This window comes from Camarhynchus parvulus, chromosome 9 (assembly GCF_901933205.1).
Source record: "Camarhynchus parvulus chromosome 9, STF_HiC, whole genome shotgun sequence".
Taxonomy (NCBI): domain Eukaryota; kingdom Metazoa; phylum Chordata; class Aves; order Passeriformes; family Thraupidae; genus Camarhynchus; species Camarhynchus parvulus.
In genome coordinates this window covers 11,401,344-11,415,096 of record NC_044579.1, presented here as the reverse complement: position 1 = coordinate 11,415,096, position 13,753 = coordinate 11,401,344, and the positions used below count along the sequence as shown (strand labels likewise).

The following is a 13,753-nucleotide window of genomic DNA, read 5'->3' as shown; positions in this document are numbered from 1 at the left end:
GGTTTACCATCCCCATTGCACAAAAGTTAAAAATTTGAAAAAAGCACTTAAGAGGTAATTCCAGTGCAGAGAAACTTTCTAACAGGGGTGAACTCTTTGTTCTCCAAAAAAAAGTGACTTGATCCTGGTATGAATGTTTTATCAACTTTATTAGCAGGGGACTGCTTATTTTATTAATGAGTTGGAGGATGAATGAAATCCAGGAGTGAAATCCAGTGGCTGGATGCAAAGGTGAAAAAGCATAAACTAGCCAAGAGGTGGATGTTCTATGAATCAGCATAATTAATCTTGAAACAACACATCCAGGGAAGGCCTGAACCGGAGACCGGGCATCTCCTGAGCGCTCCTCTCCGAGGCTGCAGGTGTGCGGGCTCAGCCTGGTGCAGGACCAGGGAGGCTGAGGGTGAGCGGAGCGCTCTCCCTGACCCGCCCGGTGTGGGAGTCGTGGTCTGGGGTTTGCGGAGCACCTGCGGGACCGGCCGCGCTCCTGCAGCAGCGGGGCTGTCGGCGCACGGCTGCGGGGTCCCGGCCCGGCCCGGCGGCTCCGCCGGCGCTGTCGGTGCCCGCGCTGAGCACCCGAGCGCTGCCGCTCTCCGTGCGCGCCCGGTGCCGGAGCCGCGCAGGGCGCGCGGCGCGGATCCCGCAGCCGGGCCCGGCGGTGCCGCGGTGCGGGGGCGGGGCGCGGGGCGCGGGCGGGGCGCGCATGCGGGCGGTGCCAGGCAGCGCGGCGGGCCGCGGAGCCACTCGCCCCCGCAGCACCGCTCGGCCAGGGACAGCTCCCGCCAGGTAACGCGCGCTCCCCCCGCGCCCAGCCCCGCTCCGCTCCCCGCGCCGCGGGGCCGGGGGGGCCCGGCCGCTCACGCCGTCCCCCCCGCCGCTTGCTTGCTTGCTTGCAGCTCCGGGGCTGTGACAGCGCCGTCCCCACCGCGGAGCGAGGCAGCGGCGGCCGGCTCTGCCCGCCGGGCTCTCGGCTGAGGAGGGTGCGCGTCTTCCCGCAACTTGCCGGCGCTCGCAAGGCTCCGCGATGGAAGGGAAAGGTGGGTCGGGCGCGGGGGGGCGGCGGCGGAAGGACCGCAGTGGCCGGGCTGGTGCGGGGCCGGGCGGCCGAGGCTGCCGCTGTGCTGGGGACATTGCAGCACCCGCGGGGAGCGTCCCTGCCGAGCCCGCGGGCTGCTCGGCCCGCTGCCGATGGAGCGAGGGGAGAGCTGGCTGGTTTTGTAAATTTATTTTCCTTTAGGGCGAGACAGATGTTAGTTAGTGATTTGTTTTCTTAATGCTAAGGATTTGCATAATAAATATGAGGTCTGTCCCATGATTTTTAGCCAGTCAGCAATGGGGAGGTTTTTAACAGATGAAAAGCATTTTATGATTAGAATGGGTTTAAAAAAATAAATCTCATTTTTCTTTTTTTCTAAAACGAGATCAGGGCTATAGAGCTCTGCCCTCGTTACATTGCATATTTAATACATCAGAACATCCTGATAGATTAGAAGAAATGCAATGAGTATTGTGCTATTGAACAGTCCACCCTAGAAAGAGAAGACAATTAAATCTTGCCTGGCTAGCTTGTGTGTTTGCATACAGAGATATCTCATCCATGTATATCCCTTCAGGTTGAGCATATGCGTTTTGTTTCCATACGTAGCTGTGTGGTCCTGCACACTTATTTACCTATCCACCTCTACAATTGCATTGGAAATCACACATTCAACTGGTACGTGAACTCAAAGCCTGTACGTGTTAATTGCCAATGAAGTACTGATGGTAAGTCAGTCCATGCAGAGGAAAGGCGAGTTGCCATTCCCACCCAACGTAGCTGCCAGCTCTCCTGTACAACACAAATCTGTGAGCAGTTTAATTGATAGTGATCAGGGCAGTGGGGCAATATGGACTATATTAATTCAAGGAAAATTATGGTAGACTTGTATAACACAATACTACATACCTTCCAGGGAGACGAGCAAGCTATATTTAAACCACAGGTTTATTTTTGTAACTATCTTGTCAATCAGGGCTATAGTTCTCCTGTGTGGGAATATCTGATTATATGCTGATTAAGGAAGGAAGCTATTTCAATCATAAGGAGGCAGTATGTCCTATAAAGTACAGTTTCTTGTGGGCAGTGATCAATAAACATACCAGGGCTTGGGGAACACGTAAGTACCTCTTAAGAAGGCGTATCTGCGAAGACTTTACTTAAATTAAAAAGCTCACAGCAGTCATGTTAGCCCTAGAGATATTTTTTGTACTCTCCATGCTGTTTTCACAGTTAACCTGAGATGGCCACCTTTGCCTTTTGAATGTCCTGTTGGTACTTGCCTTGATGAGAAACAAATGGACTGTGACTTTAGTATGACACTCTGTGTGCCTTGTCGTGCACTACAGGGGCAGGCAAAAGGCTCTCCGTGGAACTTCAGATGGAGCTCATGTAGCTGGAGGAGTTGTGCAGGGAGCAGGAAGGAAACAGCTGCCATAAAACAAGGATCCGGGTAGCTGATGGCAAAAGCACCTGCAGAAGGAGGGTTGCCCAACTCCTGTTCTGTGCAAACAGTGACTGTTATGCTGCAGTTGCTGCCTGAATTGGCTGTGAGTGTCTGCTGAGGCAGGTTTTGGGGCTGCTGGTACTTGTATTTATCAGCTCCACAGCAGTCCCTGTTTCTGGGTGCTTGGCTTTGGTGGAAGGGCTAGTGGGAATGAGGCATGGCCAAGAGTCAATACTCATTTTGATGCAAAAAAATTCTGAGCAGTTTGCTGTTACTGGAGATTTTCCTTCATGGGGTAGAGGAAGGGAACAAATACTCTCTGGGTTTCCTCTATCTATGTAAAAAGAAGGGCTGTTGAGAGCAACCCAGCAGAAATCAAGGTACTGAAATGAGACAGGTCCAAAGCAGGGATGATCTTAAAGGAAATATACAAGGAAGTTTGGCATCTCAATGAAGACGTGAGAAGGCAAAGGAAGTCTTCTCACTGCAGGGATCCAGTTGTGTTGGCACTGAAGTAGTTTTTGTGACTTGGATAGTGTTGGAGTGGCACAAGAAGGCCCGTGGTACACGGGTCTCACAGAGCAGTTTTGTGCAGGTGTACAGTGAGGCACAATGCAGGACACCTCCCCAGAGGAAAGGTATGAGCCAGACTAAACTCTTCACATCTTCAGCCTTTGAGGCTAATCCTGGATAGAATTGCAGCTGCATAGCCTGACTATGCACTGGTTTACATTTTGTTTTCATTACTAACCAGGCCTCTGCATTGCGAGTCCTCTGTTAGGAGACTGTTGCTTGCAGATGATGCTTCTCCAAAGTCATCTCTTGCTTTTTAAATGCTTCCTCCTGCAGCCTTTCTCCCACCTCTCCAGTCTTCCTCAGTGCAAATCTCAGAACATCTCCAACTCAGTGTTGTGCAGATACTGAGGAAGAGTGTGTGCTATATTAAGCAACATAAAGTCTGTTTAAGAAAACCTGCCGTCTGGTCCTTGAATTCAGCTATCCCTGATGAGTGCTGTGGACATTTCTGCACAGGATTTGCCATCAGTAGAACTTGGTTGTCTGAATATCGCTGGGGCTGGTGCTTTGCAAAGCCCGCAGTCTGCAGTAAAAAATGGGCTAAAGAACCATCTCTGGCACTGCTTAGAGCAGCCATAACTGATTTCACTGGTTGGGCTTACTCATGAGAATGAGGGGAGAAAGACATATCCTAGTTTTTGTGCAGTGGGATGTGGGACTAAGGACTTTACTGTTAGGAATGTAGCAGTAAGAGTACAAGCCAAGAGGGCTCTGTTGAGGTTTGAGGAGGTGGTGCAGCCTGTGCCATCTTCCAGCAGACAAAGCTGGCTAGAGCCAAACATCTCGATCTCCTCCGTGCCTAAAAGATAAATAACACTCCATGGAGCTGCAAAGTTACCAACACATCTTGGTGATCTAAAAGTAGCATTTGGCCTCATCTAACTTACAGCTTCTCTGACTCTGTTCTGCACATTCACTGTCTCCAAACCTTTTGCAGAAGTAAGGAGCTTAAAAGTTGTAGCTGTTCCCAAAGCTCATTAGGCAGTGGGGGATGCAGGGCACCGTGGGTGAGAGCTCTGTTTTGCATCTGCTACCTGATCCCTGTTCCCTGAATCTCGCCACTACAGCAGTTCCTGTGGGCTGCAGCAGTAAGCGATACCACACCAGGCATCCCGGGAGCTGGGCTTTGCCAAAGCTAACAATAGTTAATGTGGAGGTTAAAGAATACTTGGTCACTTGCCAGATTCTTCAGTCACAGTTAGAAAGATGCTTAGCAGAGGAAGGAACGTCATGCAGTGATGTTCAGACTGAGAGGCTGGAAAAGAAATCAGCTGAACAAGAGTCAAGCTGCACAGTGTGGAATCTCTGGGCTTCTGGATGGAGTAGAGAGGGACTGCAGGCTGGCCTTGCTGCAGGGACAGCTCCCCTCCTCTGAAGGTGCAGTATCCTTTTCTGTACTCCTGAAAACACAGAAATCACGTTCTCCCTCACTGCTAGAAAACGCAGATTACTAGTTTTATCTTGCCTGAAGATGGGGATTGGGGTCTTGATGTGTCAATGTTGTATGAGAGGCAGGGCCAGGCTGCCTGCCTGAGCCTTCCTTAGAGGCTCAGCCAGTTCTTGGTGCTCTCTGCTATCCCTGGAAGTCAGTGCTGGGCACTGGTGGCTCTGGGGTGGCTGGGCAGAATGCTGTTAGCTAGGAAATACAGCAGGACTTCTTCTTGTCAGCTGGTCTATGGGGACAGCAAAGCTAAGGCATGTTAGCTGAGATGTGGAGATGCTCTTGTCAGTCCCCTGAGCCATGGTCCTGCCCTGCTGGAGAGACATTCTCCATGCAGTAGGTCTGCCCACAGGACCCCTAGACTCGTGCTCAGGAGGCTGTGTGGGAGAAGCCAGGGAACCTGTCCTTCCAGCTCTCTTCTGCTCAGGGTCCCAAAGCAGCAGGGCTTTGAGGAGATGTCTGCAGAGGACATCTCTGCAGTGTGATTGTCCTAGGCAGATGCTGCCACAGTAGTGCTACCTGAGTCATGTTCTCTTCCCAGTCACAAAACTGGGAGCAGTATTTTTTCCTTTTTGTAGAAAAGCCACAATGCTGCTGTTCATAGACATGGGATGTTCAGGCCTTTAAGTGGAAGGCCTTAAGCAGTAAGATCCCATTTACTCAGGGCACGGAGTTCCCCTTCCTGGGACTGGCAAACAGGTTTGAGCTCTTTGCATTGTGCTGTCTTGTGGATATGAGAATGGGCAGAGTGGTTTGAACCATCTTGTCCCACCAGAGGTGGTCTGAAGCCTCCTTGTCCAGCCCCAGCGTTGTGGGCCTGATTCCTCTGTGCAGCTGCCTGCGTGCTATGCCTGTAAAGGACAGAATCTTCACCTTGAAGAACTTGCGATCAAAACCCAACAAGAGCCAGTGAATGTTAGGATTGAAGACAGACTTTGTGGACAAGGTGAGAGATGGTGGCAAGTGAGAACATGCAGTTCTGGAGGTTACTGTGCAATGTTCCCACCTCTGTGGCTTTCTTCAACAATCAAAGGAGAGATCTTAAAGATCCAAGACATAGTTCATGTCCTGACGCTGTCTGAGATGCCCACATCAAACTGTACCCCATAATACACCTTCCTGACCTGTCCTGTGTTTGTTGGAGGTGAGTCTGCAGCACATACTGTCATGTGTGTTGCAGTAGTGCAGATTGCTTTGGGAAAGTCTGTGTCCCACAAGACACCTTAGGAGCTTGTTTGTAATGCAAACAAAACAGTGGCACTGTTGCTTTTGTTACAAAAATGTTTTCTTTTTCGGGGAGTGCTTGCATCTCTGTCAAGATGGTCAGAGGCTTCTCTGAGCAGTGCATTTTGCACGGAGGAGGCAGCTCCATGTTCTCAGCCTTTGCAGTGATGTGCTGTGTGAGATCCAGGGCGTGTCACTGAGGCCAGCAGTTCTCAAACTGGCTGCTTGAAGTTTGACACAGGGAAGCATATTTGGGGAGGTAAATAAATGGCCTGATCTTTTTTTGCTCTCTCCCCCATGCCCCAGGCTGTGCATTTCAATGTAGGTACCAGCTTTGTGTATAGCAGGGGAGCACTTTGATTGCCTGGCCTTATCACCTTAGCCCTGAGGCTGGAGTGGGGTGCTGTGAAAGATTACTTTGGTGCTGTGCTTCAGACTCCACCAAAAGAGGAGTGGAATGTCAGGCACTAAGTTAGCACTGCAGTCTTGCTTTTCTGAAAGGGGAGAAGAAATGTCTGTTCCCTTTGCTTCAGAAATTACATTAAACTCAACACAAATATGACTTGTCCTGGGAGGGCTCAAAGATAATAGCTTGGGTTGCTGTGTGGCTCTGGCAAAATGAGCCAACCTTGGCTATTTGCTGCCACCTAGAAGAGCAGGTAGGAGTCCAATACCTTTATTAACCATCATGTAATAGCTGCTGAAATACTGTGGGTGGGCATCTGCAGCTTCTGAATGAGAAGGGTCATCCAAGCCAATCTGATGCTGAGGGAAGTATATGTGGTACCCCAGGAAGCATCTGTGCTCTAACAGACCTCTAACATGCTCAAGCAGGTAATTGGCAGGAAAAGTAAGGGCCATGCTCATGGTCCTCCATACCAACAAACCCACCATGTTACTAAACAAAGGTTTAGGAGGACCCTAATAATAGTCTTAAATCTTATAAAAATTGATGCAAGACTCGGTCATCAGTCTCTTATGAAAATACCCAAATCCTTCAACCCTTTTCCACAAGCTACGTGGGAACTGTGGATGTTGCTTTTGGACTGAATGAAATGCAAGAGTAATTGAAAGTAATTTTTTTTAAAGCATTCAGTTGTTCTGACATACCATTTATACCCAGAGTGGCTGGAAGCATAATCTGTGGGTACTTTGAGTAATGACCTGCATACAGCTGTTTCATCCCTAGGTCACACAGGGTCCAGAAATTTAAAAAAAATGTGATTTTTTTTTGGTGAGTTTTTTTTTTTGAGGCTTAGCTTACCAGAAGATTTTCCTTATTTGCTCTTATCTTTCCCTCTCTATCTACTCAGCTATTCAAATCTTGTCTGAATTGCACTCATTTTTAATGTGCCATAAAACTTGATATGCAAGAGCTAGTTATTTAGGGAGAATTGCAGAAACTATTTTAGTCTGTGTATTTTGACCTATAAATGAGGTAACATTATTAATTTTTACATGCAAATCGTGGTGTTTATTAGCATGGTAAAAGGCAATTTGACAATGAAAAATATTCCTGATGGGTATAGTAATTAATGCTTTCACTCAAATTGTAAAGACTTTAATAATGCTGTTATGCTTAAAATGATTGAAGAAAAAGTTGACTATTTTCCTGTCAGCGATACAAGGATGTTTCCTTTTAATATAACTCCTGTATCCCTGCCTTTTCAAAGAGTTCTTTATAGTCAATAAGACTACAAATCACCAGGCTAATTCATTGAGTTTCTTCTCCCAGGTCTCGGGTTTGGATGAACCTTATGATTCGATACTTCTGTGGGGGATGCACATTGAAAGCTCTGGCTTTTCTCTTCAGATTGAATTAAGCCATTTCTGGTGTCATCATGTTTCAGTAGGGATCTTGTGGCTGGAGATGATGGCTGCTCCGTGGAGCGCTCCTGCGGCGCGTCGCGGCCGAGGGAGGCTGCGTGTGCATCAGGATGTGCACTTGGAGAGGAGAACTAAGGCGTTTCTGCTTGCTATTTTTAATAGCATGTGCAAAGCAAGAAATCAGGGAAGCATGGAACAGCATTTCTAATTTGGAAAGCTGTGGTTTTTTTTTTTTCCTTGAGCTGTGCTTCTTCCTTCTGTGTTTCATCCCCCCACTGGAGGCTGGCTTAAGGCTGGCTTTATCTGCCATCAGCCTTCAATGGGTAAGGTTAATTTGCTGAATGTAGCTACTTGGATTTTCTTCATAAATCCTCCAGAAGTGCTGAATTTCTTATTGGTATAATGAGGGAAAGTTGCCTTCCTTCTCAGTCACTGGGAATGCATTATTAATGCGAAAACACTTTCCTGGCATTTAATGCTATTTCCAAAAGAGGCTGACAAGCAGGAAGACCTCTTCATGTTGACTGAGGCCCATCTGGCCACTGAGAGTTGTATGCAATGCTTACTCCAATGCAAAGGGCTATCATTGGTTATTTTTCTCTTCAAGTCCGGGCAGACAAGTTTATTGGGAGGAAGGGTGTGCTTAAGTGTGGTGATCCCACTATGCAAGCAAATATGGAACTAGAGACCCTGAGGGATCTTCACTTGATGTTGGTCTCTAACAAGACCCAACTGAGGAGCTTGAACTCTTTGGTTTCAGATTGTGGACCTTGCCTCTTCGCTCTGTCATTGACACTCTGGTCTCTACTTCTTATTTCTGTGTTTATCATTACTTGGGGTATTGAGGAGCAGGATCCAGATGTGGTGGTGGTTGTTTGGCTGTGATTTGTTTGGGGTGGAGTGGAATTACAGGTGTCTGTGCAGCTTGAAAGATCAAACCTGTATGAAATTGAGCAGAGTGAAATAAAGTTCTTTGAAGGACAGCCCTCAGAGCCTCATCCTTTATTGATGTGTAGTCCTGAATATATATTTTGGGGGAGCACTTCATTGAGTATGAAATTTGTTACGAATATTTTGCAGCAGTGGCTTTAAAAAGATAAGAAGCAAACTCCAACATATTCCAGATATGCAGAATTATCATTCCATCATAGATATTATTTTAAGATTCAGTTTAGTTTTCTGAATTTTTTCAAGGAGAGCACATAGAGTATGAGTTAATTCTCTGCTTGAGAATCTTTGCACACACTGTGCATGCTGTGATGCAGAAATGTTCATTTCTCTGCCCCTTTAGAATGGCTCTGAAGTCAGTCTTATACATGCTAGTGGCTCTACCATACTGTAAGTGACAGGGGAACAGCAGTAATGCCAAAATGAGGAAAAATGTAGAATCCAGCACCTTCCAGTAAATGGAGGGGGAAAAAAAGTTAATTATACATGAAGAGAGACTTGGATTTCCTAATTTGATACTTACAAGCCATTGCGGCATAACTGGGTTGACAGTAGAATAAGCTTCCTCAGCAAGACCTGCTTTTTATAGTATTTCCAGCTTATTTGATCTCTTTGAAGGCTGAATCTGAGCTTTTAAGATATTTTCTGGCCTTGAATTCACATTCCCTTTTAGTATTGACCAGCGCTCCTGGTATTCTGAGACTGCCCGTTAGCGGGTGCCATACATTATCAAATAATTGCATTGACAAAGTCATCTGTTAATTTTTAAACTTGTTATTCCTATCAGTGTGCCCCAGTGGAGAAATATCATACTGCAAATTATAACCATTTTGTTGCAATATGAGAAGTGCTGGGGGAGTCAGCAGAGAAGTTTAAAAATTACTGTCCTGAGTCTTCTCTTCCAGTCAAGATTTTAAATGAAGTACGTGGAGCTGTTCTTGGTTTGCAGTGGTGAGGTAAATGCCTCATTTGGTCAGTAGGTAAAGGCCAGGTCTCTAATGCCTTACTGAACTGAAAACAAAGAAATAACACTGATGATATGGTGTAAGACCTATTTAACTGCCTTTAGACCTCGACTATTAACTATTGAAGAAGTAAAGGCTTGAAGAAGTCATTTTGTGTGGTTCAAGAGGATGGTGAACTAACAAACATTTGTGGCTTATTTACCTTTTACTTTTTTCCAGCCACTTGGAAGGCAATTTACTTTATTGGTACAAATTATATAGCCTTGAGGCATTTGTGTTAGCAGCTGCTATTAAAATTGCTATGTGGTATCACTGAAGGGGTATTGGGGACAGCTAAAGGTGATACAGAGACTTTATCATCAGAAGGCATGAAAAGACACTTTATTATTAGAAATCTACAGTTTTTATAGAAACAATGGTGGACCTGAGACCTGATTGGCCTTTAGGAATCTTCTGTTACACTATTGGTGAACTGTGAATAGTACACTCTGGAGAACCATATCTGTAAACAATGGTTACAGAGATAATTGTTTGAATTATTTTTCTCTGTTTCCTACAGCTTCTACACAGCTTCCCAGGATTTTCCTGGGAGAACCATGTCTCTCCCCGTTCAGAGGATGTCATTACTACAATGTGGTATCTTCAAAAGTCAGATTATCCACCCCATCTTAAAAATGACTATGAATTGCACTTACAACAAGTGGCTCTGTGCTGAGACATGTCTCTGCCATTGCTACTAAACATAGTGCTGGATATCTAGATTTACCTGTCAGTTTTATTTGCATGATTCATCTCTCAGTAACATGCATTGCAGGCTCTCAAACCTAAATGGTGCTTTTAGTGCATTCCCCTCTCAAAAAATATCAACATCCAGGAACAGGAAGACTTTGTGGGGTTTTTTTTTGTTTGTTTCTTTCTTTAAAAAAGGGAAAATAAAGGCATTAGGGATGAATTTCTCACCCCCTTTGATTAGAAGGTTCCCAGAAATAGTGAGGACAAGCTGACATACTAAAGCATACAGCCGTGGGCAGTATACAGAGACAAAGAACAGAGCGTGTTTAAAATCTTAATTATTTATAGTAAGAAAATACTGGTTTTGGTTAAATTGTCCCTTCTGTGGCACCGCCCTAAGGTTGATGACAGCAGATCTGAGTGCAGAATTTAACCTCGTGCTCTTCTGTCTGTGAAATTGAGACCAGGGCATTGAGGCTGATGCTGAGCTTTGCATTCAGGGAGATCTTCTAGTGCAAGCAGTGCTCTGTGCTGTGCTAGTCAGCCAAACAGTGGGGACTTTTGGGTGGATGGCCCATTATAGACATTCTGCTGTATATATCAAAACACAGGCAGGTCCTTTTTTATTGAAAGGTTTTCAGGAGCAGTGAATCCAGAAGAGTCTTGCTGAGTCTCAGCGCTGTTAAAGCTGTCATTGCCACCACTGAAATGCATTTATGCTCATGTGAAGCATGAGTTTATGCTCAGTAATCTCCAAGGCAGGGCTGTTACTGTATTTCTGGAGTCAGCTTTATTACCCAGAAGCTGCATGGTGATTTGGTAATCCAAACCAAACAGAGCATGTCCTGACTGTGGCTCCAGCTGATTTTGAAAGTAGCTGTGGTGGGCAATTGGCTTTGAGAAAATTGAGACTGTGTAGGTGGATGTCTCCCACCTCAGTCCCTCCCTGGTACCTTCAGATCAGTTCTGTCAGTGTTCTAGCAAAGCCTAAGGCAGGACATTTGGGGCTGTTGTCTGTCTGTCAGGAACACTGAAGTTAAGCATCTACCTCTTCTCCCTTCTGTTTGCAATGGAGCTGCCTAAAAATCAGATCTATTTTGCAGAAAATCCAATTTTCTGAAATTTCTGTGCTGAACTGGATGAGACCCAATAGTTCCCTTACTATCCAAGCCAGTCAAGGGTTTCCTGGACTCTGCACTTTCTGGTGGATCTTGCCTGAGAGTCACAAGAGTTTGTCAGCACCTGTGGCAGTATCAACAGCACAAATGACAGTGAACTCATGTTTGCAAGATAAACAATTTTACTGTGTGCTGTTTTTGGAAGGAGGTATCACAATAGCCAGCTCTTACAGATTTCTGGGGGATTGGGGATTTCATGGGATGCTTTTAAGGCCTTTCCAGGTGGAGGTACATATGGACCATAAAGCTTTATCACTGTTTTTAGCTTTTGTACTATTTCCCTAATCAACTTTACACATCTTCTCTCTGTTGAAGTATGGAGCTTAAGTTTTTGGGAAAAATGGTTGTTTCCAGGTTTCCATTTCATCTTCCTTTGTAAAACAGACACAGTGCTATTTGCCAGAAAGGAGAGATACATCATCAGAAAAGCCTGTGTATTCTTCTCTTCAAAAATACTGATTTTAAGTTCTAAATAGCATGTTGGTTTGAAGTTGTTTGGAAATTACTTCCTTGGGGGAAAAATATTATTAATTACTGTTATATTACTGTTATTAATACTATGAACAAACAGTAATGAGTTATTGAAAGCTTTAAAACTTAGGTTTCCCAGGACAGTTAAACAGAACTGATCTCTAAATTTCAAGAGTTACAATTGACTATATCACATATTTCAGTGCAGAAGGTCCCTGCTGCAAATGTTCTGCCCATTGTTTGCCAATTGTTATTGGCTCAAATGTCATGCAAGGCCATGTGAAGTGGTTCGTTCCATGAAGATGTGACCTCATCTGGATAGATTGTCTTGTAGCTTTACCCGAAAAAGCACCATTCAAACCACATTGTGCTCTCTTGGTTTATGAACTATGTGGCTTTCACCCCATGTCCCAGAATAGCCCCAGCTGGCACTGATGGCTATGGACTCCATATATTTATAGTGATGCTGCTTGGCCCCAGAAATGGTGACCAAGGTGGCTATCAGCCAATGGCTGCTGCATGCCCTGAGTGTAATGAATTGAAAATCTCATGTACCTCCTTGAGGGGAAAATACAATCAGCTTGTCTCTAATTCTGACCCCAGATAATGATGGAGCAATCCAGAAATATCACAGCATGGGCAGTGAACTCAGTGAACTTGCTTGATATAAGACAAACCTGGATGGGTCTGATATTGGATCCTTCTTTTTTGCTGAAAGACATATTGGACTGTCAGTTCTGTTCCTGGAAGGGCTAATTACAGCTACATGAGGCAATAAATCAGCTCGTGCTCCTCTGAAAAGAAACCCCTTGGCTCTCAGCTCAACCCATGCTGGCAAAAAAGTGTGGGGATGGAGAGCCAGAGTTTTACACAGCTGTGCCAAGTTCAGTACACCAGTTTTTAAATCACTTGGGTTCAGCCCCTTATGTCTGTATTTCATAAAGAAAGAATGACTACAGAACTCTGGTTAGTGTGCATGGGGACTGACTTTGGCTCTGGACTTGGTCGCAGGCTGTCTGGACAGTACGTGTTGATGTGTGCTCTGCGGTTGAAGTCTTCATTTTCTTATGTAGGAGTAATGTCAGGAACCCAATGTGGCTTTAGTGCTAGATCAGTGCTGATCTGAGACCTTGCCTGGGCAGCATTTACAATTTGGGAGTGACTGGATCCAGCTCTTGATGTTGTGTTGTTGGCCAGAGAGCTCAGGGGGCTTTGGGAAAATCATCTTTATGGTCATAAGGAAGAGGATGGTACAGAGCAGCAGGACTCCTGGGTTAAATCCTGCCTCTGAATTGTAAAAATTGTTGAAATTGCTTTTAAATCTTCAGTGCTGCTCAGTGGAATGAAGATTGGTGCATAATGCAGCCCTGAAACCAGGGCACTGATGTTTTGTTTTCTCCTGCTAATCCAAGAGGCTTTGAGCCATTATACCACTAAAGCCCATGTTCACCCCCAGCCTGGTGGGGTGATGTTAGCTTCCCTCTGCACCTTTTTCTGAAGTTCATAGCTCACATCTGTTCTCTGAAACATCTCAGATGAGTTTAAACTGGAGAGATGCATCCCATGCCAGCTGCCATCATGACTAGCCAAGTTGAAGTTTACTAGTTATTTCTTAGATGATGAATCCCAATAGGTTTTCACCAGTTCAGCAACAGAGAGAGCAGTGTTCAGTAACTGTGGGTAAGATCATAGTGTTGGGCCTGGAGGCATTGCATAGGGCTGCAGCAGCCTACATGGTGGTTGAAGATTGTAGAAGAACCTGTTTTAGACAAGGAAACCTCTGTTCTGTTTTTTGGTTTTTGTTTTTTTGTCCTTCCAGGTGTTCACTATTGTAACATCTTGTATTCTGTGGGGTTTTTTTCTTACCTGTTATCAAGGGCTGTATGTTTAGGCAGTGCCCTGACGTGG

General features: G+C 45.5%; 1 protein-coding gene across 1 annotated transcript in view; it reads left to right on the top strand.

The window, feature by feature from the left end:
- The first annotated feature begins 716 nt into the window (after positions 1 to 716).
- Positions 717 to 13,753, top strand: part of FGF12 (fibroblast growth factor 12) — a 219,344-nt gene continuing 206,307 nt past the window's right edge. The window contains exons 1-2 of the mRNA XM_030954697.1: positions 717 to 786; positions 897 to 1,037. Of these exons, the coding sequence (XP_030810557.1) occupies positions 1,025 to 1,037 (13 nt within the window). The 5' untranslated portion in view covers positions 717 to 786; positions 897 to 1,024. The remainder of the gene's footprint in view (positions 787 to 896; positions 1,038 to 13,753) is intronic.